This window comes from Pyrgilauda ruficollis, unplaced genomic scaffold (genome assembly GCF_017590135.1).
Source record: "Pyrgilauda ruficollis isolate IOZ18807 unplaced genomic scaffold, ASM1759013v1 scaffold30, whole genome shotgun sequence".
In the NCBI taxonomy this organism is placed as follows: Eukaryota; Metazoa; Chordata; class Aves; order Passeriformes; family Passeridae; genus Pyrgilauda; species Pyrgilauda ruficollis.
Window position 1 is genome coordinate 643,417 of NW_024524378.1, and position 24,894 is coordinate 668,310.

At 39.2% G+C, this 24,894-nt stretch overlaps 1 protein-coding gene across 2 annotated transcripts in view; it reads left to right on the forward strand.

The window, feature by feature from the left end:
- Positions 1–1,058: 1,058 nt before the first annotated feature.
- Positions 1,059–24,894, forward strand: part of ARMC1 (armadillo repeat containing 1) — a 33,894-nt gene continuing 10,058 nt past the window's right edge. Inside the window, exons 1-3 of one of the 2 annotated variants that reach the window (XM_041473729.1) lie at positions 1,059–1,266; positions 3,744–3,947; positions 8,019–8,110. In XM_041473729.1, the coding sequence (XP_041329663.1) occupies positions 3,756–3,947; positions 8,019–8,110 (284 nt within the window). In that variant the 5' untranslated portion in view covers positions 1,059–1,266; positions 3,744–3,755. The remainder of the gene's footprint in view (positions 1,267–3,743; positions 3,948–8,018; positions 8,111–24,894) is intronic. The other variant, XM_041473728.1, reaches the window with a different exon arrangement.

Below are 24,894 nucleotides of genomic sequence, written 5' to 3' on the forward strand. Positions count from 1 at the left end.
TCACCAGCTGGGAGACTTCTTTTGGAAGCCAGACCCCCACCATCTGGGGATGCTCCTTTCTGGGATACATCCTGAGAAAAACTAAATCACAATAATGTATAGAATTGTGACATAAAAATTGGGAATAGAAACTGCTGAGAAAGCTTACGAGTACCCCTGTAAATACCTGTAAGCCTCAACTATCGCCACCGTGCAGTTGGAGGGAAAGCTTCCCCCCCTGTACCCAGCGCTGTATTGCTCGTACTTCATATTAATTAACAGATTGATTGCTGCTTGAATATTGGCCTAGTCAAGCTTGTCATTTATAACAGTGCGGTGGTGGCGGGGCTGCTCCTGGGCTCCTCACAGCCCCGGCGGGGCCGGCCGGCGGCCCGCGGCTCCCTGAGGGCGGCTGGCGGCTGCGTCCCATTCAATCCTTGTGGAAAGGAGGGCCCGGAGCGCTGTGGGAGCCGGGCGGGAAGTCAGGATCGCTGTGCGGCAGGTGTGATAAAGGGGAACTCAAAGTTTCTTCGTGCTGAATTGATTTAAGCATTACTTAGCGGGTGTTTTCAGCTTTAGAAACTACTGAGAACTTCTGAGAACTTTAACCTTCGCACTTTATTTTAAAATGCTTGAGTATGTGGAAGCAGAAAACCTTTGCTTTTATAGGGATTCAAACCATCGTAAAGGATCAGTTTGCTGAACCTGGTGTTGTTAGAGGGTTTTTTCAGCCTTAACGATGTCTTGATTCTATTAAACCAAATTTAATTTCGGTTTCTCATGGGGTGGGGAATACCCACTTCAGGTTTCAAACCAGGAGATGGGCACTCTCTGTCCATACAGCATCAGCTGTGGTTCACACTAGAATGTTTTACAGTACACGCTACACTTTATTTGAGCACTAAATTCAACTTCTGGTGGTAGCCGTCTTTGGAGAAAAAAAAAATAAATCCAAATGGAGCTGCGCGAGGGGCGTGTTTCTGGACTACAGCCCTCGGACTACACCTCCCGGCCTGCACCGCGCCCCTCCCAGAAACAAAGAACTCGATTGGCGGAAGGCCGCGCTCGGTACGCGCCAATCGCGCAGCGCGGTGTAGCGCCGTGCCGGGTCAGAGCGGGCTCCGTGGGTGGTGCAGGCGCTCTCGTTCCGGTGCTCATCCCGCGGTTCTTCCCGAGCCTCTTCCCGTGCTCCTCCCGCCGCTCTCCGCAGGCCGCGCCGCCCCGCCCCGCGGGACATGGGGGCGCGGAGCTGAGCTGCGAGTCCTCCCAGGGACGGCTTCTGCGACGGTACGGCCCTGCCGGGGAGGGGAACAGGCCGCGCCGGGAAGGGCCGTGAGGGGGCGGCGTGTGCGGCCGAGATCCCCCTGCTTCCCGGTACACCCCGGAGCTCTGCTGCCCGGCGGCTGCGGGGCTGAGTCTCCGCCGAGCGCGGGGCCTGGGGAGCTGAGTCCCGGGGCCTGGTCCCAGCCGGGCTGAGGCCTCGGCCGCCTGGGGAGGGCTGGCAGCGGAGCCGTGGAGGTTCCTCTGCAGGGCCGTCCCGGCCAGAGCACAAAGCGGAGGGAACAGCGGCAGAGAGACGGGGCTGTGGTGCCTGCGTCAGGCTTTTATCTCAAAGCTACGGAGAGGAGACAGGAGCAGGCACCTGGCTCGCTGCTCTGCCAGACTCCTGAACTATAGATATTGTAACTTTTAAGACCGCCTAATTTTTTTAATTAAAAAACTCCGGGAAGAGGGCGGGGGTGTGAGTTTTGCTGGAATTGGTTGTTGCAGGTCATGGAGAAGAGTGAGGATTTCAGAGCTGTCTCCGGAGTTGAGGCTTAGGAGAGACGGAAGAGGGTCTGGGGGTAACAGAATCACGTAATGGTTTGGGTTGGAAAGGGACCTTGAAGATCATCAAGTTCTAACACCCGTACCCGGAGCAGGGACACCTTCCTCTAGACCAGCTTGCTTAGAGCTCCATCCAAGCTGGCCTTGAGCACTTCTAGGGATGGGGCATTCACAACTTCTCTTGGCAGCCTGTTCCAGTGCATCACCACCCTTACAGCAATTTCTTCCAATATCTAATTCAAACCCGCCCCCTTTCAAGTTAAAAACATTACCCCTTGTCCTGTCACTATATGCCTTTGTAAAATGCCCTTGTCTTCTTGTAGCTCCTTTCAGATGAGTGCAGCCTAATGGAATAGGTGGGGGTAAAACTTGGTTTTTTGGGAGATTTTTTTTCAGAGGATTAGAAGGAAAAAGGCAAAAGGTGATCAGGATGGAAAGAGTTATAGAAATGATACGGTGCTTGGGACACAGACCTGGAAATGAGAGACTTTGATTAGCATCAGCTCCACCCTGACTCAATTTTTAAGACTTATAAGTTCCTTTGTGTACTGTGGAAAATAGTTAATAATACTGAACAGAGCTGCTTTGGCTTTGTTTGTGTGGTGGTTTTGTTTGCTGAGGTTTTGTTTTGGTTTTTTTTATATCTGAGTTTTTTCCTTTGGAAACACAAACTTGTATTGGTTGAGCTACTGAATCTCCCAGTTGATACATTTTTGATTTCTGATAGTCCAGAGAAATAGTCTGGACACTAATCACTGGCCTGTACTTTTCACTTTAGCACTCTCCTGAAGTAAGAAACATTGACTTAGAGATTAACAGCATTTTTTCTCGGTGAAAATTTCAGAAATTATCATAATCTAAATGCATGTTTATGGTTCATTGTTTTTGATAAGTGTGATAAACTTATGTTGCTCAGAGGCCAACCTTCAATGAAGAAAAACTATTTAATGTTGGCAAATGATGTTAAAAGAATGTGATTGCTTAAAAATTATATTTGTTCTTTATTTGGGGGAAAATGAGTGATATAACAAATTAACAATATGCATTCACTCCCACTTTTGTGCCTTAAGTTACTTGGCTGAATTGGTACTGGCAACAACCAGGACTACGGTTAGCATTTAGTAGTTTCTGAGGCACAAAGAAACTTTCTTTTATGTCAAGATTTTAGCATTTTGCATTTTGCATCTCTGAGCAAACTTATGCTTTTGTTGCCTGTTAAGTAGTTATTATTAAACAACTCTGCAATCTGATACTCTCACACTAACACGTGTCTCCTTTGAAATTGATCTGGTGGCTTGGACTTCGGCTGGAGCAAGGCATGACCTGCTTGCTCTCTCTTTATCGAGGGATACTTGTGAAAAGGAGAAAAAACAACTCAAACCCAGCCTCTAAAGCCCTTTCTGCCTTTGAGTGTATGGCATTGCACTAGTTATTTGATATTTGGATGAAGAATAAAGCTTAAGGTTCACTGTTCTTGATGCACTGTTAATATTTTGTTGACTTTTGTGGTTCAGTTTTTGATTGCTAAAGCTACTCTGAAAATACTTTGGGTTTTGCACTTTTGCACAGAAGGATGTTTATATACTTCTAGGGTGCCTTGTGAGAAGACTGGATTTATGGAAAACATTTTTCACTAGTGTAAGGAGAAAAAAACCAGCACACAGTACTCCCATAAAGATCGACTGGTCTGAAATGACATATAGGAAACAAAAACCTTGTTATCCAAATATATCTGTTCTCTGCATAGGAAGTTTAGATTTCCAGTTTATAAATTTCAGGACCCACATCCTTACCAATTCCATCCACCTTCCATGAATTCTAATCCTTGGGGTTTTTACACCTTTTGGTTTAGAGCAAATCATTGCTGTTGTGCTTTTTTTGTCTCTGTTTTAATTGATGATAAATGTTTTGATAGTAGTAATAAATGTTTTTTTCAGCAGGTATTTTGTATGAATGGTGCAGAAAAGATGAATTCTGCTATGAGTGAGGAGCCTGATGCACTGTCTGTGGTTAATCAACTCCGAGATCTAGCAGCTGATCCGTTGAACAGACGGGCCATTGTTCAGGATCAAGGATGCCTGCCAGGCCTTATTCTGTTTTTGGACCATCCCAACCCTCAGGTTGTTCATTCAGCTTTACTAGTAAGTATTCTGGAGATGCAATTTCTGTGTTGGTGGGGAATTTTTAAACTTTGTTAAGCAAGTTGTTTAAACAAGCAATTTACAAATGAAACTGTTTGAACAATTTGTTTAAACAAGTGAAAATGTGAAAAATAATGTCTGGTTTTATATTATGTTGATATTCATTACATGAGGTTTTTGAAAAAAACCCCATGTATTTCAAAAATGACACATTGTTCCAGGGGATTTTTTTTGAAAAGATATTAATTTACTTTGCATTTTTTCCCTAGTACAGCTATTTCACTTTTTGTGTGGAGGGAGGTAAGGACCCTTAAATCTCTTTTTTAAGATGAAGCCATAGAGCTTGGTAAATATGGACAGTGACTTGATATTCACTTTACAAAAATCAAAATCCAATCAAAGGATAACTTATGTTAGAAACAACCTCCCAATGTAATGTAGTCTGATCCCATGCCCAAATTAGGTGCACTCAGATCACAACTCATGTTGTGTTCACTTGGTCTTCAACATCTTGAAGGATGAAGATTCCATACCCTCTCTGTTCCAGCGTTTGAACAGCCTCATGGTATTAAAAACAAACAAACCAACCCAAAATCTATCAGTATCTATATACAACTTGTTCTAGCTTTTGCCTGTTTCTTCTCATTCTAAATCATAAACGCTGAAGTCCTGATTTCTTATCCTGAATTGTAATATTAGTTTAAAAAATGTATTTCCTGCTTAGAAATGGGAGAAACAAAAGTCAGAATTTAGTCATTTCAAGAGTTGGATTAGAGTTCTAAGATTTTAAGTTACTGAAGTTTATGTGGTGCTCCTTTTTTTCAATTATGTAATTATTTAATTGTAAAGAATGTGAAAGATCAAAGAGCTCTGGCTTTTACAAGTGTACATGGCAGGTGTACATTATTTATATCACTGAGACCTATCTGTACCATAATTCTTTGTTTTTCATTTGTGTTGCTTTCATAGTGGATGTTAATGCACTTTTTGAAATTGCTGTAGTGACTTATTCCTTTTGTGTTTGGGGAGGAAGGTCCCATAAGCCAGGAAACCTATGTCCTGCTAACTGTTTTTTAGGTTAGCCTTGCCATAGTGTTTGGCAGACTGTAGTTTTCTTCAGTAGGAGAACGTAGATTTGAGTTTACTATTCTTGGAGATGTGTTGCATTGGTTTTCTTCCCAGTGTAGCTTCCTTAGGCTGTGATCTTAAAAGAAGTTTGGATGTCCCACTGTGTTTTTTCATCCTTTGTTATGTTGGGCTGTGTATTCTCACTGCCTGCATGAGATTCACAAATCAGTCTCTTGATCATGTTACAAAAACTAGTTCTATGTAAAAGGACTGGTTTTGTCAAGAGTGATGAGCACTAATCCAGTTTGCAGTGTGGTTCCACAGCCCCTGATAGTACTCAAGTTGTGTTGGAAGTAAATCTTGGGTGAGGATTGGAGGCAGGTGGGTGTTCCATGTAGTGATAACATAGAGTTAGAGTGGATTAAGAATCAGGATTTGGAGACCAGGATGTGGCTGCAATGAGAAATGGATCAGTTTACTGTGAATACACGTTCTGGTCTGCTGCTCGAACTCCTTGTGTTACTGAGCTCTTGAACTGCTTAGGTTCTGAAGGTTTAAATATCTTTGCTGACAGCTTTTTAGCCTTCATGTTTTATGTTTTTCCATTTTGAAAAGTCTTTTTGTTTTTGTAGTCATCCTGTTGGTCAAAAAGTGCTTCCATTTGAATGGGAATAGTTAAAAGTAATGATCTTCCATTAAATGTGTACCTAATAAAGGGATGTGCAGCACTGACTTTAAATTTCTTCTCGTACTGCTCAGAAATTCCTGTACTTGAAATTCTAATAATCTGAATGAATCATAATAGTTCCATATTTAACTTTTTGATGTTTTGTAGAACTTTTCAGGGAGGGTGGTTTCTTTTGTATCTGATGAAGAATTGATATGTATGTTCTATATATTTCTGTTTCTAGTTTTCTCTAGTCTTGATTTCAGAAATTTTTTGATATACTTCGTATATTAGAATTTTTGAATGATATAAATTAATAAAAATCAGAAGTAACACAGGCAGTACTACTATTTTTTCCCTTCTGAAATTTGGACTAAAATTTTATTAAATAGGACCCTGAAGTTAAGGAACTACTTAAAATTTCACATAAAAGCCATCAAAGATGTCTTTTTATCAAGACTGCCAGCAGTGTATTTTATGTTAAAGTATGCAGGTAGTCCTATTCATTATGCTGAACTTAATTGATGAACTCACCTATGTGAGCCTTTAAGCTAGCAGAGGTAAGTGTTTAGCTGAACAGAAGCTGAGCCAAAGTTCATATCAATAACTTTCCCTATGCTTTCAGTATACTGTGTTTAATAAGTGTAAATTATCTCACTTCTTTGAAGGGATACCTTTGTATCTCCCATGGGAGGCAGGAGGGATGGGAACTTCCTAGTGTTGAAAACTTGGGTCAATTAAGTTGGTCTCATGACTTTGGCCTTATTTGAGTTGTGACTCAAAAAATTAGCTGTTAAGAGAATAGGTTTTTCTTTGTCCAGCTGAATTGCACTCTTATTAAAGTGCCGGAATAAAAATGAGAAACTTGTTACACCAGCAAGGATACACTTCATAGCATGCAAATTAGTTGAGAGATATCATTTAGGTATTTCCTCATAGTTGAAAAGTAAGATAATAAATGGATATACAACATTCATAAGCTGCAACTATTGATACTGGTCCACATAAGGAAATAAAAAAATCACATCTCAGGTTCTTACCATGCCAGACAGCAGCCAGAGTTTCTTGAAAGGCAATAAAATGGTCTGGTGAATTTTACCTGATATGTGCTGAAGATGACTTGGAAAAAACAAGCCCTGATGATTAGTCCTCTATTTCTGAAGGGATTAAGGAGCATGTTATTTTTAAAGCAGTTACTGTGCAGTGTAGCTGCTACATGGCTATATATAAAGAGTTGGTGTGCTTGTGTCACAAACCCCACTTTATAAATTACTGTATTTGTGTATTGCAGGATTTTTCAAGTGCAGTTCTTGTACCTACATCATTAAAACACCTTTGGAGGCTCCTTCTAAGAAAACTTTCTCAGCACAAACAATAGAGAGGTCTCATGAAAAGAAGGACTGACATTTTATTTGGAAGAGTGTTATGTTAGGAGGATCATATGAATATACAGTTACCAACTGTACATGGGGTCAACCATGTAAAATTGTGCAAAGAATCTACCTGTAAAGTCGAGTAAACAAAACCTTGGGCAACAAATAAGTGCAGTTTCCCAGTTTAGGTCACAATAAGCTAAGAAGCTTGCTACTGCTGGTATTCTTATTCCTGCATGGAATGATGAAATTGCAGTTAGTCTTCAAAAGCTTTTACATGTGTTAGACCCCTTTTTGTGGACAGTAGGAGCTTGTTAGTGGTGAGGTTTCTATTTCTAGTACTGGGGGAGCCCACTGAATTGAGGGAAATTATACTGGAAGCATCATGTATAAAAATTACTTTAGCTCTCAGGTCACATAAATGTTTATTGGAAGGGACTTCTGGAAGTCATTCACTTCAGTTTCCTGTTTGAAGTGGGACTGTCACCAGCACTCAATCAGGTCAGTTGTAGCTTTGTCTCGTTCGTTCTGCAGTTCCACTAGGTCATCTGTTCCAGTGTTGTACTACCTTCAGAGGAAAAAAACTTTTTATTATACATGATTTGAACTTCCCAAGCTACAGTTTGTGGCTGTTCCCCTTTGTCTGCTGCTGTAGAGGAAAGTTGGGCTCGAGCATCTTTGTAAAGGCTTCTTGCATAGCTGTAGGCAGCTGTTAAATTGTCCCTTAGGCTCTCAGCTGGTGTTAGCAAACCCAGTCTCTCAGCCTCTTCTCATAGATTAGCTATTCTGTGCTTTCTGTGCATTTATAAAAATATAATAATTTTGTAATGTTCGTAGTAGGTGATAATTCTTTCTGTTCTTACTAGACCTGCCTCTGTGACTGTTCTGCAGATGTGCACTAACAGAAATGACTGGTAATATGCTGGATGTGTTGCTAATCTGCTGTGGTCCTCTTTCTTTTAGGCTCTCCGCTATTTGGCTGAGTGCCGTGTCAACAGAGAAAAGATGAAAAGTGAATTGGGTATGATGCTCAGCTTACAAACTGTAATACAAAAGTAAGTTTACAATGGAATGTTGGATCCAAACAGTGTAAACATGTACTTGTGGTACAAAGTGCAACTTGGACTGAGTTTGTGTACTAAGTTTCTAGTATTTCCTTCTTGAAATTATGTGGCTGCAAGAAGATTTTCATTTTACGGTATTTTGAAGTAGTCAGACCATAGCCTACAAGAAATATTAATTTGCAGGTCATTTGCCAAACAACAAATTTTCTTTGCCTTGTTACAAGATAACTGATTTTGTCCGTTTCCTTCAGGTTGTCTTATAATCCTACTCATCAGTGTATAAGGTTGCCTTGCAGTAGTGCAGTTGAAGAAATTGCTTGGCATCTGCCACATTTATTCTTTGAACCCCACCTTTGGGTAGGGAATTTGTTTCAATGTATTTTTGGAAGTAAGTATCTGCAGTTCTGTGTTGAGAGAACATCTTGCAGGTGGAGTAGAAATTAATGAGGTTTATATGGTCTCTGATATCTTTATATGAGGTGTTAGATGGGTTATGGCTCTTAAAACTTGTGATTGTTGGATTTTCTGAAGATTTCTAACTGCTAAGTCTTGAGTACTGGAAGGTCTCTGTGTACATGCACACTGGAGATTATGCACTTAATCAACAGAAATTGATGTGATTAACTAAGGTGAATCACTATTCAAAGTGACTAGAAAGAAAAGAAAAGAAACCCCAACAGCCTCCTTCAAAGATTAGCCTGTTATAGCAGAAATTTACTTGCCATCAAACTATCTGAAGGTGATTATTTTACACACAGTTTGGTAGTGCTCTGTTGGAGCTCTGGACTTTGGAGATGTGAGGAGCTGTTCCATGGGGATGGAGAAAAGTCATGTTTCTGCTCTGAGATGTCTCAGATGAATTTTCAGAACAATTGTTTAGAATAGAGTAAAACACAAGTGGAATTGTATATTAAATATTTAGGTAGAAAAGTTCTGGATATTTTAATGTCAGTTGAACCTCTGTCACTTGTGCTATAGATGTACAGGTTTCTTTTAGAAAAAACACAAAGCTAGACTTTGACAGTTCCTTCATCCCACAGCCCCCCCAGTTTTGGCAGTGTGTCCTATTATCATAGAATGCTAAGGGGTTGGAATGGACCTTAAGGATCATCTACCCGACCCACTAGACCAGGTTGCTCAAGGCCTTACCCAACCTGGATTTGAACACTGCCAGGGTTGGGGCACCCACAACCTCCCTGGGTAACCTGTTCCAGTGCCTAACTGCCCTCACTGTAAATAATTTCTCCCTAATATCTGACCTCTTTCAGTTTGTACCTATTGCACCTGTTGTCCTGGTGCTACAGTTCATGATGAAGAGTTCCTCTCTGGCTTCCCAGTAGGCCCTGTCAAAAACTGAAAGATGAGGTTTCCACCCACAGCCCCAACTTCCTCAGCCTGTCTTTGTAAGGGAGGTGCTCCAGTCCTCTTATGAACTTTGTGGCTCTCCTCTGGACTTGCTCCAACACTTCTGTGTCCTTATGTTGAGGACACTGGAACTGTGCTCAGCAGTTTGGGTGGGGTCTCTGGAAAGCAGAGTAGAGGGGGAGAATCACCTCCTTCAACCTGCTGGCCACGCTGCTTTTGATGCTGCCCAGGACTCAGGACTGTTACTGGCTATTACAGGATTATTGTTGTATTTCCCTCTTTCTGACACTCCTTACCTATATGTGTTAACCTGAAGGAGGGGACATTATGGTTTGTACTCAAGTTCCGTGTGATCTAGGAAATATTACTACTGTTTACCTTTAAGTAATTGTGCTAAAGCTAAAGACAGTTAGGTATTGGCATGGAGTTCAGTATTATGCCTGAGTATCATTTTGTGATTCACCAGTTATGCAAAACACAAGGTTTTAAAACATGTGTCTTAAAAAGAAAAATTAACCAAGTTACTAAAATTTAGAAGAGATATGTCAATTTTTTAAAAATAATGTAATAATTATACCTTTTGAAATGATAGGTTTTTTAATATGATGTATGGAGAGAAAAATGGAATGAAGTCTTTAGATATTTACCTTTTCTAAGGATTAGCATAATTAAGTGAAACTTACAGAAGTCTTTGCTACTTTTATAGTAACAATAAGACCTGAAACATGTAGGTAATGACAACATGCGTTTCAAAACAACTTTTAGTATGGATTGCATGTCTCTTTAGAGTGCAGAGACATTCTGTAGAAGTTGAGGTGGAATGGTAGTTCATTATCAGTCTCTGTAGCATGCAAATATTACTTGGGAAACATGAAAGAATTTTATGGAAATCTCTTCAACAACGTTTTTTCCGGGGTTTCAGTTTCAAGGGCCAAAAGAGCAAAGTTCAGATATATGCAGAAAATGAGAGGTAAGTCAATGAAAACTGGAAATCTTGTAGGTGTTCCTTTTGTTTTTTTTTCTCTAGAAAGCTTTTGGCAACCCGAAGAACATACATTTGATTTGTATGCTTGTAACATTTGGAAAGTGTGATATCATGAAAATTTAAATACATAGCATCTTCAACCACAAGGCTTTGTCATGTGCTTGTCAGGATTTTAGGTTTTAATGTTGACAGGAAATGCTGAAGTTGAGTTTTGTACTGCCTGCATAAATATGGGGAAAGATGGTAGAAAAGTGCTGAGAAGATAAATGTAGACTTCTTTTTATCACAGTTAGGTTTTGGGTTGTGGAGCTTTTTGTTAGAAAGTCTATAGGGCAGAAAACAAGGTCTCTGCTGTCTTTGATTTGCTTTACAAAATGCAGGTTCTAGCTTTTAATTGATTTCAGTTTACCAGAAGATGATGTAGTCTATTGAACTGAAACTAGACATTAATGGATGCTCTGGTCTGAATTACTTCATGCTTTCTGTTCCCATGTACTTTCCTGAAGCTGTGTATTTAACTCATTGCTCTATCTAAAATATTTTTATTTTCAGAATTTAATTTGGGATTTAATTTTTTTTGTAATGTGGTACAAAAATGCAAACAAATTATACAAAAAAAGATACTTCTGTCAGAATTCTGCTTTTCTTGTTTTTGTTTCTTTCCTTCAAGTGAGACAGAACCCAGCATCTTTTGGGCCAGAAGTTGTAGTCACTGGCTTTGTGCTCCTGACAGATGACGCACATCCTGTCATCGGAATAGTTCCTTTTCTCCAAGGATTTTTCAACTCTCACTGTCCATTTTCTCACTTAACTAAATAATATGCAGTGGCTTTCCCTATTCAGTGCTGATTTATGACAAACTGCATTCTGCCACTGATAAAGCTGTGGTATGTCTTCTCAAGCAATGAAATGGAGCACAGGCAAGTCACAAACTGAATAATTGTCATATTTCAAACTTAAGTTTATGTTCAGCAGTGCTGAACTGACACTGTGCTAGGAAGTTGAGGTGTTTTAACATTCCAGTTCTCTTTTACTTTCAGTTATGCAAATCCTGAGATTTGAGGGCTTTTCTCATCATGTGTCTTTTTATAAGCCTTGAAGGTTTCTGTGTTAGAGACCTCAAGTTCAGATATGGAATTTTGTCTCATAGCCTAAGTGCAGCTAACAAGTCTAACAGATCTTTAAATGGTCAATGCCATCAACTGGGAAGTAGCTGGAATTGGCTTTCTACTGATGGCATGTTGTAGTAGTACATGTGAGCCTCAGCACAAGCCCTAGCCCTTCCATTGCAGGTAATACACAACCAATGGAAAAAGGCTATGCCACTTAATTAAACTCAATATCATGACGGCAAAGTACTATTTCTTTCATGAAGACTACTGAGGATGAGAGTTGAAATTGAGTGCCACCTGTTTATTCAGTCATAGACTCACAGAATGGCCTGGGTTGGAAGGGACCTTAAAGATCATCTAGCTCCAACCCCCTGCCTTGGGCAGGGACACCTTCCATCTCAGCCAGGTTGCTCAGAGCTCCATCCAAGCTGGCCTTGAATACTTCCAGGGATGGGGCATCCACAGCTTCTCTGGGCAGCCTGTGCCAGTGCCTCACCACCCTCAGAGTAAAGAATTTCTCCTGTGCTAGGGACGTCAGTGAGAAGCAGTAAATTGCACTGCATCATGAGCAATGAGTAGGAAATATTTGAGATATCTGAGTTCGACAGTTCTTTGAGGTACCTTCATGTCTCCTTCCATGGCTTATCAGTCCTCTAGTATTATCTGATCAACTTCTTGCTGTTTTGCTTATTCTAAGTGTTAAAGCTTAGTTGTGAAAATCATGTTGCTGCTCAAAACTGATGTCTGGCTGACGCCTTAGTTGATACTACACTTACGGAACAAAGAATAGGTTTCAGGTTCATTGTGAGTGATTTTCAAGATTTTGCTAACAGAAGAGTAACAAATTTTAAATGTAGATCCTAGAAGCTGCAGGTTCTGCAGGACAAGTATCGAATGTCAGCTCTGAGGAGTACAGAATGAAAATTTGATGGCAGCTAGATATTTTTATGTTTAGGATTTGTTTTATGACTGAGCTTGATTTGGAACACAGGACTTTCTAAGCTTCTTCATGTGAAAGACTTCATATACTTTCACATTTTCTAGGACATATGAAGAGCTGTTTCAGCTTTCATGCAATACTTCAAAACATTTTTCAAGTATAAAAATTTCTGATTCCCTGTTCTTTACTTGCTGCTTTTTTCCTTAGCAAGGGAGATTTTTTTTCTTTTGTTCACCTACATCTGCTTATTTTTAAGTGAAACTTGAGGCATTTTTCCATGTTACAAGCTAGGAATAAGAAATTGTGCTGGAAAGATAGTGGACCTTGACAGTCTCTACCTGGAGGTTTCCAAACTTCTCTATTTTTTTCTTACGGCTGATATTACAAAAATATTACACTCCCTTGTCATGTGTACATGCAGAAGTATTTGCATAAATAGGTAAAAAAAGAGAGAAGAGATTGAAACTCTTTGAATACTAGTATTTCATTGTATTCCAGCAGTCATCAGCAGTAATTTAATATTGAAAACTGGTTTAGTTGCTGGCTTTATGAATTGTATAGAGGACTTAATGTGTCCATATGGACTTCCTAAAATGTTATTAGCAGCTTCTAGAATTAAAATTAATTAGGATTTATTGCCTACAAGGAAATACACTAATTTGTGTTCAGAGTGAAAGTGTCTTTTGATGGACAATAAAGGTCAAAGTTCATAATTTTTCATAATCTTTATGAGCAGCATAATGGTACTGTTTCAGTATAACTAGTATGTATTTTTAAAAAAAACACTGATGAAGAGTCAATGTACTAAATAGCTCTTCTTATGGAATGGCAAATTACTGAGAGTAAAATTCCAATTACTTAGCTAAAAGAGCTTTTCAAGATAGTCTTCCTTTGCCAGGTTGTCAGATTTAACAAGCTGAACTAAATCCAGTGCATTAATCAGCTCTTCCAATTTATTACTTGCCTAAGAAGATTAGGGTAATTAATATGTGTTTAATTAGAGTCCCTTGCAGATCTGGTAAAATACATGCAGTCTATAATTGCTGACTTCTTACTCAATTTTAATTTTTGGTAGTCTTAATTACCTGCACTTTTTGAGAATTTAATTATTCATTGAAACCAGCAAAGTTTAAATTTATGATATCTGACAAATAAAAAAGGCAAAAGCCAAGTATTTCAGATAGTATTTGTTGAAACTAAAATAGTAGGGATGTAGCATCACAATAGTTTTATAATATTTTTGTTGTGTGGCATACTATTTTTTCTTCTCTGTGACAGGATGAATGGTTGGAGAAAGACAGATGGCAAAGGCCATATATTAATTAGGAAGTAGGAAAACTATGTATTTAAAGGGATATTTGATGATTAAAGGGAAGTTGCCATATAGCTTCAAGAGAATACTTTGTGAGAAATTACAGTTAAAAAACTGTAAATGTTTTATATTTAATGCATTTATGTTATTAAGTAGAATACTTAAATTCTCATCTGCAAAGGAGAATGAAACAGCTTTTTATACACTGTAGAGATTTTATTTTTCTCTACCTGAATCACTTAGTAATGCTATTTTTGCAGTCCTTGGCATGTGGGGTTTCTTTAACACATCAAAGTTGAGAAACAGTTGAGATTGGGTAATGGGAAGCATGATTCTGTTGCATAATAATTTTTGAATTCTACAGTACTTGTGATTTTGCTCTGAGAAGTTGTGTTTTTGGTGAAAAATGCGATTATCCTAGGCCTTGGATTTTTGTGTAGGTTCCAAAAACTTGGCTTTTAGTCACTATTTCCAAATTGTAGTGTATCACCTGAAGGAAGAATAATACACACATCTCTGTCTGTCCCATGGTAACTTTCCCAGCCTTTCCTTTCCTGTTATTTTTCGCAATGAAATGACACCCTTGGTTGCTGGTGCATCTCTGGGCTGTGGGGCTCCAGTGTATTTATTGCTGGAGCAATGTGTTTGTTAATAATAGAAGGTCACAGCAGGAAGACGACTGCAGGCTGTTCTGTTCAGCATTGTTAAGCAAAGTAGCTTAATATCCCCCTCTCTCCTAGATACCCTGAGTTTCTTGAAAGAATGTTTTTCTTGTGTATTGTCTAAATGTTGCAAGTCTTGGAAATAGATTGTTTCTTGAAGTTACTTTTGAAAAAGCATCCTCTGCCCGCTTTCCCCCAGAACAAAGCAATGAAATATTACAAAATGTAAGAGACATCAGTATGTCCTCTTTAAAAATACCATGTTATTTGTTCTAAATAACTGAAGGCTCTTTTTGTCTGTCAAAGGCTGTCTGGTATTTGAAGGAGGTTTTACCTAGGGGAAAGGGTTTAATGTAGTGCACTACCTCAGTTAGTTAGGTGTGTTCTCAGTACTGCTCTTTAAAAGAGTTCTGCTCTTTTGGTTTGTGGCACACTAACAAACAAAAAAACAACTAACAAATTTGGTTCAGCAGTCTTTGTTTCCCCTAGTCTTTGTTTCCCCTAGTGTATTTCAGTGTTAATAACCATATAGACAGTTATGATCTCAAGGCAGAGGTGCTGGCACAGGGACAAATGATTACAAATAAAACACAAAAAGCATTAGTTAAAATACTACTGTTGTGGTATTGGTGTTAACCTGGACTTTAGTCATAATGTAATAGGCTTTCTGGGAAAATCTTACAGCTGCTGTGAGGTTAGGAAGTAAGGTTTAAAGTCTTGGAAAGATGGATGTAATTTGTAAGACTAGTGGAAGACTGGATCATCAGCAATTCAAATGGAACTAGCAATTTACGTGTTGAAATACTATAGAGTATTTCAACAGTATGAGTTTATATTTGCATGGGTTAGGTTAATAGAAATTAGCAGTTGTGTAAATAACTGTTCTAAATGTTTGTTTTGAGAGGTACAACTTAGGATAAGCTTACTGTTTGTGTGCAGAGTTGATCACAAAAAACTACAAAAGCATGACCGAATGGAGGGATCTCCTCCGTGCCCTTACAAGATGTACTTTTCATGTTATTGGGGTTTTTAAAACATTTTTTGTTTATCTCAGGATCTCTGCAGTCAGAGACATTACACAGTCATCATTCCTATTCGCATGCAACATGCTTAATTAGCTAAGAACTGTGCTGTACTCAACATGTGCAGGACTTAGCTCACTAAGCAAGATCATGTAATGATCAGTACTGTTTCTGTACTTAACAGTTTAGGTGTTTGTTAATCTCTAGTTTTGGATTTTGTGTTTTCTATTTTTTTCATTCTGTCCTGTGTGTGTAATTCCTATTACAGTATTTTTTACTGTGATCAGAAATACCGTGTTGTTTTGCTCTTTGTTCTCCAAGCTACTGCTTTTACCTCACAATGTTCCACTTGATGTCTGGCACTTCTGTCAGGACTGTTGGTTGTGCAGCTTTACACTGCCTGATGTCTGTCTCGCTGTAATCCGGGTACTGTGCTTCCATGGACTTTTCAGAGTACCAGTTCAGTACATACTGGTTCAATGGAGCAACTTTTACTCTGCTATGTCAAAACATTTGCACGCTCCATGAAACAGCAGGACTTTTGTTACTGGTTTCTGTGCAGCACTTGCAGTTGATGCAAAACTTTCTCTGACACGACAATGCTTGCTTGCATTTCAACAGTTTCTTTTGCTTCTTTTCTCTGTTAGAAATGTTACATTTGTTGGCATTTTGAGTATTCCATGTTACCTAACTGACAAAAAGCAAGTGGTTGTTAATGCAGTGCTTTTATAAAGAGTACCTGCAAGTTCTTCAAAATCATGGCCTTTGGCTGGTTTACAATAACTGGCTTAAGAATATGATAAGCAATGAAAGTAGTTACCTATCCATTGAGGTGCCTAAGTTGTACAGTGGTGATTTCAAATCACCTAAGTTGTACAGTGGTGATGTCAACTCGTAGGTTCCTAAACCTGGAAGAGAATTTTCAGTACCTGTTACTGGGTAAATAGGTGTTATTCTTGCTTTTCTGACAGAAGGAGTGCCATAATAATAATTGCTTTCTGTGCTTTCTGTTGAAATGGGAAAAAAATTAGTTGGGAAGTTGAAAATGAGCTCGTTGCTTTTCACTGTAGGCAAAAAATATTGTGATGAGTATTGCAGAATTTAACAAGTAGAGAACTTTGAAACACTGAGAAAAGGTTATTAAGTATAAAATAGCTTTATTAAAAACACATCTATTTAAAAGCCTGTTGTGCTCAATAGGCTGTCTTAGCCAGTTTCTTCTTTATTTAGAAATTGGCTGAAACAGGGAGTTAAATATTTTAGGAAGTCATTGAAACTTAGGATGTTTTACTTCCTGTTTTTTTGCAGACTTTATATTAAAACAAACAGGGAACTCAGAAATGTTGATTATAAAAAAAATTAAGTGGTTTAGAGAGTGAGACACAACATTATGATATGTTAAAACAAATAGAATCCGAGTTGATATTTAAATAACTGCTGACTGTAGGATAGGAAACAAAGCCTATAATGCTGAACTCAGTGCCTCAAGACCTGCCTGACATGGTGTGCCAAAAGGCAGCTTCTTTTCTTTTTGTGGTGCAGTTCTGTACCTGTGTTGAAGGGTAGAGATTTAAGTGGATTGGCAGAAGAGTCAGGATTAGCGATGGCAATGCCTCTAATGGTAATGGATGCCTCTAATGCTTGATAAACCTTGTCATCAGCTGGTGGTGAAAGCATTTCAGGAATACAGTGACCTTCTCTGGTGACTATTGAGTTTACAAGAAAAACTGCTGAGGTAGATTTTTCAATATGCTGACTTCTACTGATGCTTACTAAAATTAAGAGCTAAGAAGGCTTAAGATGCTTTGAAATTAAAGTAACAAATTGTGTGGTGAAGTATTTAATACTAATGCAAGTGTGGATTGACAGTATTGTAGGCTGGAGCAATTTACTTAAAAAAAAAGGACATTGGTACATTCTTAACACTGTGAGGTTTCTCACCTTCTTCTGCCAGTGTCAAATGTCTACATTTAGTTTACAGTGACCTTGTCAACAGGTGGCATTTATCCCTGGTCTGTGACCTACAGAGTAAGCATCCCAAAAAAATTGCAGATTTTTTTCCTAAAAACCCATAAGTGGATTACCCTTTATTGTTCTTTTTTTCCTGCGGGCTGCTTGATCAGTAAACGTAGTAAGGTGCTGGTGTGTGGTTAGAACCTACATGGTTTCAGTTAGGTATTACAGGCAATAAATGCTACAAGGGGAAGTGCTTGGGAACTTACTAATGATGACACAGCCTTCATTATTAGTTTCTGGATGGAGCTGTTGTATCAGATGGAAGTGAATTTTATGTGAGACTCAATTGGATGTATTTCTATCCAGGAATATATTTTGATACTTTGTTGTTTTGCAGTACCTGCTACAATATCTTTTGGCAGGATTTCCATTGGATTTTGCAGTAGAAAGTCCTATCTAATAACTTGAAACAGATTTAAATTGCTAGAACATGCTGTATTTATACAGTCCATCATCAAGCTCCCACAACGCTTTTTTTAAACCTTGTTGTATGCTTCAGCCTATTTTGCATGGGGACTGCAGTCCCTTTGGCTAGAAATGAAGCTGCTAATACTGGCTTACTTAAAAATAAAAAAGTCAGTTCCTTGCTAATAAATAGGTAGTTTAAGAGTAGGAAAACGTGGTGTTTCAATAGTTACCTACTTTGAGTCTCTACTGAATTAATATTAACTATATTAACAAATTCATCAGTTACAAAGCTTAGACATAGATATGCCTACATAGATTAAACCTGCATTTTTTTTCCTCTGGGACAGGTTACTGCTGTAGCTTAATTATTATTATTTATACAGGCTTTGTTCAGGGAAGCCTGAATCTTAGAGCTTTCAAACCCTTTGTTTTCTTTTTTTAAAACTTTTCTCCAGTAAATTTCAGGGAAATAATCAGATGAACCTTACTTTTAAAAACTAAAATAAACAGTGGGGATTTTAAGCTATACATGGATTTTCCAGATAATTACAGACTATAATCAACTATTATTATATTATACACTTAGTGCTGTTAGCATGCAGATAACACAAGAAAGTGGTTGGCTTCCTCCAAGATGTTTCTGAAATGCTTCTGTGCTGAGACTGATGTCAGCACTACCAATACTTCTACCTGGTCACCACAGCATCATTCCCAGGAAGAGCTGGCTTTTTAATGCCAATATTTTACATCTTTCATTGTAAAGGACCAAAGACCAAAGAGTCAGTTATTGCCCTTAAGATTTTTTTTTTTAACCCTGATGCAATTTGTTGAAACCCTATAATAAACATGATTTTTGCCATCCATGAAATTATTACTGTTCATTACCAGGCAAGATGTTGGAATTAGCTACTGTGAAATTCAACATGGAGTTTGTCTTTTATGTGGACTCTTGTCTAGCAAATGCTGCTATGAAGCCTTTTGAGTTGAGTTAACAGGCCCTGTGTGTGTTTTTTTTTTAATGTAGAGTATGTCCATATGGTAGATACCAAGCTGTGGGAGATCAAAAGTTGATTTTACATTTAGTGTATAAATAGCAAGAGTTAAACAAAATTGGATGAATAGCTGGGTTAAGCATATGGCATATGGTCAAATCCGTTATTCCATTCTTGAAAGTTCATTCTCTTGTGATCAGAGGACAATGGAATGAATCAGGAAAATGTTCTAAGTATGGGTAATTAATCAATTTGCTAAATGTTTAAATTATACCACAGCCACTGATTTTACAGCAGTAAGTGGGATTATAGTGTGGTTTTATTCTTATTTACAACTCATTTAATATTTAGGATGTTTTGTTTGTTTGTCTTCAGAACATCCCAGCAATTTCATGGGGTTTCTGTACATCTTCAGGGTCAGTAGGTATATGACATAAACTGAGCTGGAAGTGGCATTGAGAAATCCAATCCTTACTCCTAATTTCAGTGGAGTATGTCTTGTTAAGTACAAAATCAGCCTTAAGACATCAGATTTCCTTGTTCATTACATGCTTTTTACTATAGTGTCTCCTGGTCAAATTGCCACAGTACGACATGAGTAGTGTGTGGAAGGCTTGCCAAATGACAGGCGTCTTTCAGTTCTAGGGAGCAGTCTAGGAAAATCTGTGTGACCTTCCTTGTTGCCGAGGCGCAACCAGCTTGGAGCACGTGGTTGATGCCACTGGAGTGTAGGCACATAACACTACTGTACCCAGGCTGGGCATAGGTTCATTGAGCAGTCCACCTGCTTGGTTTTGGGGTTTGAAGATCCATGGTGCTGCTGCTTATTCTGTCACTTAAGGCTTGGCCAGTCCTACAGGTTCTCTTGTTTTTCCTGTTGTTAAGCCACTACTATGCTTTCTATATTGTCTTTGACCAACATAAGGATCCTGCTGTCTGTATTCTTCAGGATTTTGACTTTTTTCTTTTCAGAAAGCAGGTGATAATCGTTTTGTCAGCTGCTCTATCATATTATCTGGTCTTTGCTGTGTTTTTGGGGCTAGAGGGACATGAGGTGTAGCATGGTGGTAGCATTATCCTGGGACTCTGAGAAGGTGTGTGCTGAAGTAATGCTACTCTTCAAGTTGTTTTCAAATAACATGTCTGCTGCCTGGAACGACTCAGGAGAGCAGTCAGGTGCTCATGAGTGAGCCCACTGCATCATGGGATGCACTAAAAGCTTACAAGAAAGAGCAGCATTCTTGGAGATAAGAAAGAATCTTGCCCTGGCACTGGAGCAGAACAGGCAGAAAAGCATAGATCAGATAACTGTCTTGAAACAGATTGCTTTTTCTCTAATACCATGCTCTTTCTTTAGGGTTGTCATTCATGCTCAAAGTTTTCATCAAAACCATGTCAATCACTGTGTCTCACTTCTAAAATCAAAGATTAGTGATTTCCCAACCCCCTCTTATGGAATGTAACAACTCTTTGCAGCTTACTGCTCCCTTTAGTTGCTGGAAACTACTTCTGTCTTTAAGTATAGGAAGAATGTATTCCAAAAGAAATTGTTCACCTGGAAACAAATACATCAGTGATCTTAAAGCATAGTGATCTGAGTATCTGTTGACTAGCCATTTGTTGCCCATGACTAAATGATAAATCTCTACCATGTATATACTTTAAATATTCTGATATGCATGCACTTGCCCGACAGTGTTAAAACAGAGTGATATAATTTGTGTCAATCCATGAAATTCTTACTTGTGCTTTTTGTGTCATATGGGCTACTATATGCAGTGCAATGAATGAAGTTTGTTATGGAAATAAAATGATGGCTGAAAGTATCACTACTTAGGATCCTAGGGAAAAATATTGGGACAGTGCTTGCATGTATGAAGAGGATTGGGATCAAATTAAAATATCTGCTTCTATGTGATGATAGGTTTTCTCTTAACTTTTTGGAAAGGTGCTTGCATCACTCTGTAGATGAGGTCTCTCAGAGTAGTGTTTTAGAAAGAAAAAATACACATTCAGTCCTTTGTTACGTTCAGTGATTTAGGATTCTTCTGTGACTGTTAGTTAAGTCAGAGAGTTGTTTATACTTTTAATTTATGAGTAGGTTTTTTAGGATGGTGCTGAGGTCTTGTCAAATATTGGAGCCTTAATTTGGATAACGAAGATGTTTTTTGTCTTCAAACTCTTGATATTTGATAGACTTGAATTGTGTAGTGGATTCTATTTACAGATCTGCATTTTAAGGTTCTACTTTCCATTACTGTGTAAAATCCTTGAGACGTCAATACAGGAAATTTTACCTGAGTTAACTTTAAAATGTCTAGGTCTGTTTCCCTAATTTTGTGTTTAGAGTTTATCTTTCCTTCACCACTGTTAGCTACTTTTCTTTTTGCTTTTACAGAGCTGTTCTTTGTGTTGGTTTCCCAAGTATTAGCGAGCAAGAGCACAGTGATGAGCTATCCAGTGCATGTCCACCTTTTCTGTTTGGCTGTACCACAGCCTTTTTCCGTGATTTGTAAAGCTGTATGTCGTGCTTCCTTACTTATGGGACCATGCCAACTGAAAATATATATAGGGCAGACACTCTCTGTGTGAAAAGTGTTGTTATGTAAGTGGTGTACTGCAAATGTACCATTCTCCTGTATCAATTTCCTTGCTTTGATCTTAACAGAGTTCTGGGCCGTGAGTTCTGTCATAGGTGCCCTTTTCTCATAGAGGTTTCTCTGTTTAGACAAATGAGCTGTAGCTCTTCTCCATGAGGAGGGGAATGAGCTGTAGGTCTTCTCTGTGTATCCTGAGAATGGTAAAACATCCTCATTTGGAGGGCGTTCACAAGACCATCGAGTTCAGCTCCTGGCTCTGCACAGGACAGCCCCACAGGTGAGCCTTGAGAAGCAAGTGATGCCAAATTCTAAACCTAGAAGCTGAGAATGGTCTCCCTGTCTGTCTTTGGTTCTCTTGTTCATGAGCAACCCTGGGGAAAACAGACCCATTGGTACCAGGCTGAGATTGGTCCATAAATTACAAATTGAATACTCTTGAGCTACATCAGAATCAGGTAAGAGAGTAACAGTGTAAACTACTGAGTGAGCTTATACATACTGACTTTTTGATCTATGTTGTGAAGCTACTTGAGATTAAAATATTTCTTTAGTTTGCCTGTGTGATCTCATCTTTGGCTTTATACTCTTTATACTCTATTTACTGAATACAGTTATTGCGCTAAGTAGAATTACAAAGAAATTATATATTTGGAGTGAAAAATGGTCAGTGTTCTCCTGAAGTCAGTGTCATGTTTGAACCAGTGAACTATTGGATTTTTAAGTTTTGTATTAAAAGTTTGTAAATTGTTATTATAAGGTGTAGTTTTTCTGTGATGACTGTGTGTAATGAGATCTTGCTGTAACCTAAGGTGGAGCAGGTTGCCTAGGGAAGCTGTGGATGTGCCATTCCTGAAGGTGTTCAAGGTCAGGTTGGATGCAGGTCTGGCTAACCTGGTCTAGTTGAAGGTGTTGCTGGCCGCAGCAGGAGGGTTGGAACTAGATAATCTTCAGGGTCCTCTTCCAACCTTAACCATTCAAGGATGATTCTACGAAGATGAAAACATCAGCAATACCAACTGGCAAGTTCTAATGACTTTGAGAACGATGCCTTCCTTTTTGCGTCTAGTCTTGCTTTTAGTTAATGATGCCTTAAGATAGAACAATTTAGGACTGAGCAATGAACTCTAAGTCTAAATATGAGAGCAGGAAGTTTTTGAAATCAGTCTTTCTAATTATCAAATTAGAAATTTGATTTGAATTATGTAAGCTGTCATACAGAACTCTTTGGAAGACAATGTGTAAGGAAAATAGTTCACAAGAAAATTAAATAAATTTTTGCTTTACTTACATGAAAGCCTATCTTCTAAAATATTCTTAACCTGAAAGATTGGAGGTCCACAAGTAGGTAAAAATGGATGTGCTTCATGAATATTGCTGTTTGAATTTCCTTAGTTACTTCTTGGTATGTGTTCACAGACTCACAGGGTGATTGAGGTTGGAAAGGACCTCTGCAGGTCATGTGTCCAGCTCCCGTCTACTCAGGCATGGACACCTAAACCACATTGCCCAGAACCATGTCCAGGCAGCTTTTGAGTATCTTCTGCCAGTGCTCAGTCACCTTCACAGTGGAAAAGTGTTTTCTGATTTTTCAGATTGTGCCCTTTGCCTCTGGTCCTGGCTTTGTCCTCTTTGCACTCCCCTCAGGTATTTATGCACACTGCTAAGCTCCCCCCTGTGCCTTCTCTAGCCTCAACCATCCCAGATCTCTTTCCCTTCTGTCATCAGCCCTGTAATCACCTTCCTGATCCTTTTCTGGACTCTGTAGCGTGTTCGTAGATCTTGTGTACTGGGAGCCCAGACCTGGACACAGCACTCCAGGTGAGGCCTCACCACTGCTGATGAAAGATCACCTCCCTTGACCTGCTGGCAGCACTCCTGCCAATGCAGCCCAGGGTAACCAGTAACATTTGCTGCAGGGGCACTTTGCTGGCTGATGCTCATCTTTGTGTCCAACAGGTTCTTGGCAAAGCTGCTTTCCAGCTGCTTGCTCTGGGATTGTGCCTGATCTGAGAGGTGCCTGGGACTGTTCTTCCCCAGATGCAGGTCTTTGCGCTTACGCTTGGTGAACTTGATAAGATGCTTGTTAGCCCATTTCTCCAGCTTGTTGAGGTCTCTCTGGCACAGCTGTCTGATGTATCTGCCACTCCTTCCTGTTTTGTGTCATCTGCACATCTTGTTAAGGGTCCGTTGTGCCCCAGATTGTTAATGAAGATACTGAACAGAATGGGGCCTCGTGTTGATCTCTGATGTGCATTGATAAGATACTGACCTCCAGCTGAGTTTTATGGCCTTGGTCACCACCTTCTGGGCTTGACCATCTAGCCAGTTTTCAGTCTACATCACAATCTGGTCAGCCAGTCCATCCTGCATCAGCTTCTCCTTGGGGATTGTGTAAGGGCCAGTGTCAACGGACAGTACCCATTTGCTCTCCCATCCTAGTGAAGCCAGTTGTTTCATTGTAGAAGGTTCCTGGGGTGCTCAGGCATGACTTTCGTCTCCTTTCAATAGAGTCTGGGATGTAATTGAGTCTTGGGTAAAGAAAAATCCCCTCTTTTATTTGGAAATGCCCTGTGTCAAGGTTATAAACTCAGCAGAAACACAGCAATGGTGTTGTAGTGTGTTAGTTACATGTTTGGCTAATGTGTCTTTAGAGCACAATGGATGCCACTAAGGAAAGGCATGTAATAGTTCCTGTGCTTATGCACAGCATCTGCTCTACGTTGAGCAGGGTTACAGGTCCACGTTTCCTGTGGTGCAGGAGTTAGTATGTAATTTACAAGTATGTACACAGGTTTATTTTTAAAAAGATGCATAAAATATTATTGCTTAAAAAAGGATAAGATTATTTTTTACACACTCACGCCCCCATGTACATATTTATAAACTTATTTATGTCTCACCCTTCTCTGAAAGGGGAAAATCACTATAGTAGTCTTTCTCAGTCTTTGTGCTTCTTCCAAAGGAAGAATCTAAGTCTGTGTTACCTTTGCATCAGATGAAGCTATGGTAGGAAGGTTGTCATGCCCTTCTATTATCATTTATGATACTGTGTGTTTACTTCAGTCACATGCTAGTTGTTCAGCTGTAATGCTGTACACTGCTTACACATTCTGTCCAAGCATCCATACTCTGCCCACATCACACACACCTTTGGAGTTGTAGCCATTAGTTTTCATGTCCTTTAAGGTTAGCTAAAACTTTAAAAAATGTCTTGCTGTGCTAATAAAACCTCTGTAGCACTTGGACCATGTTAAAAAATTATTTCTAATAATAGTGTAGAAAATGAGAACTATTTCTTGTATCTTCTTATGACAGATACAGCACGTGTCACTTGGATTCTGTGTTCATATTTCTTACACAG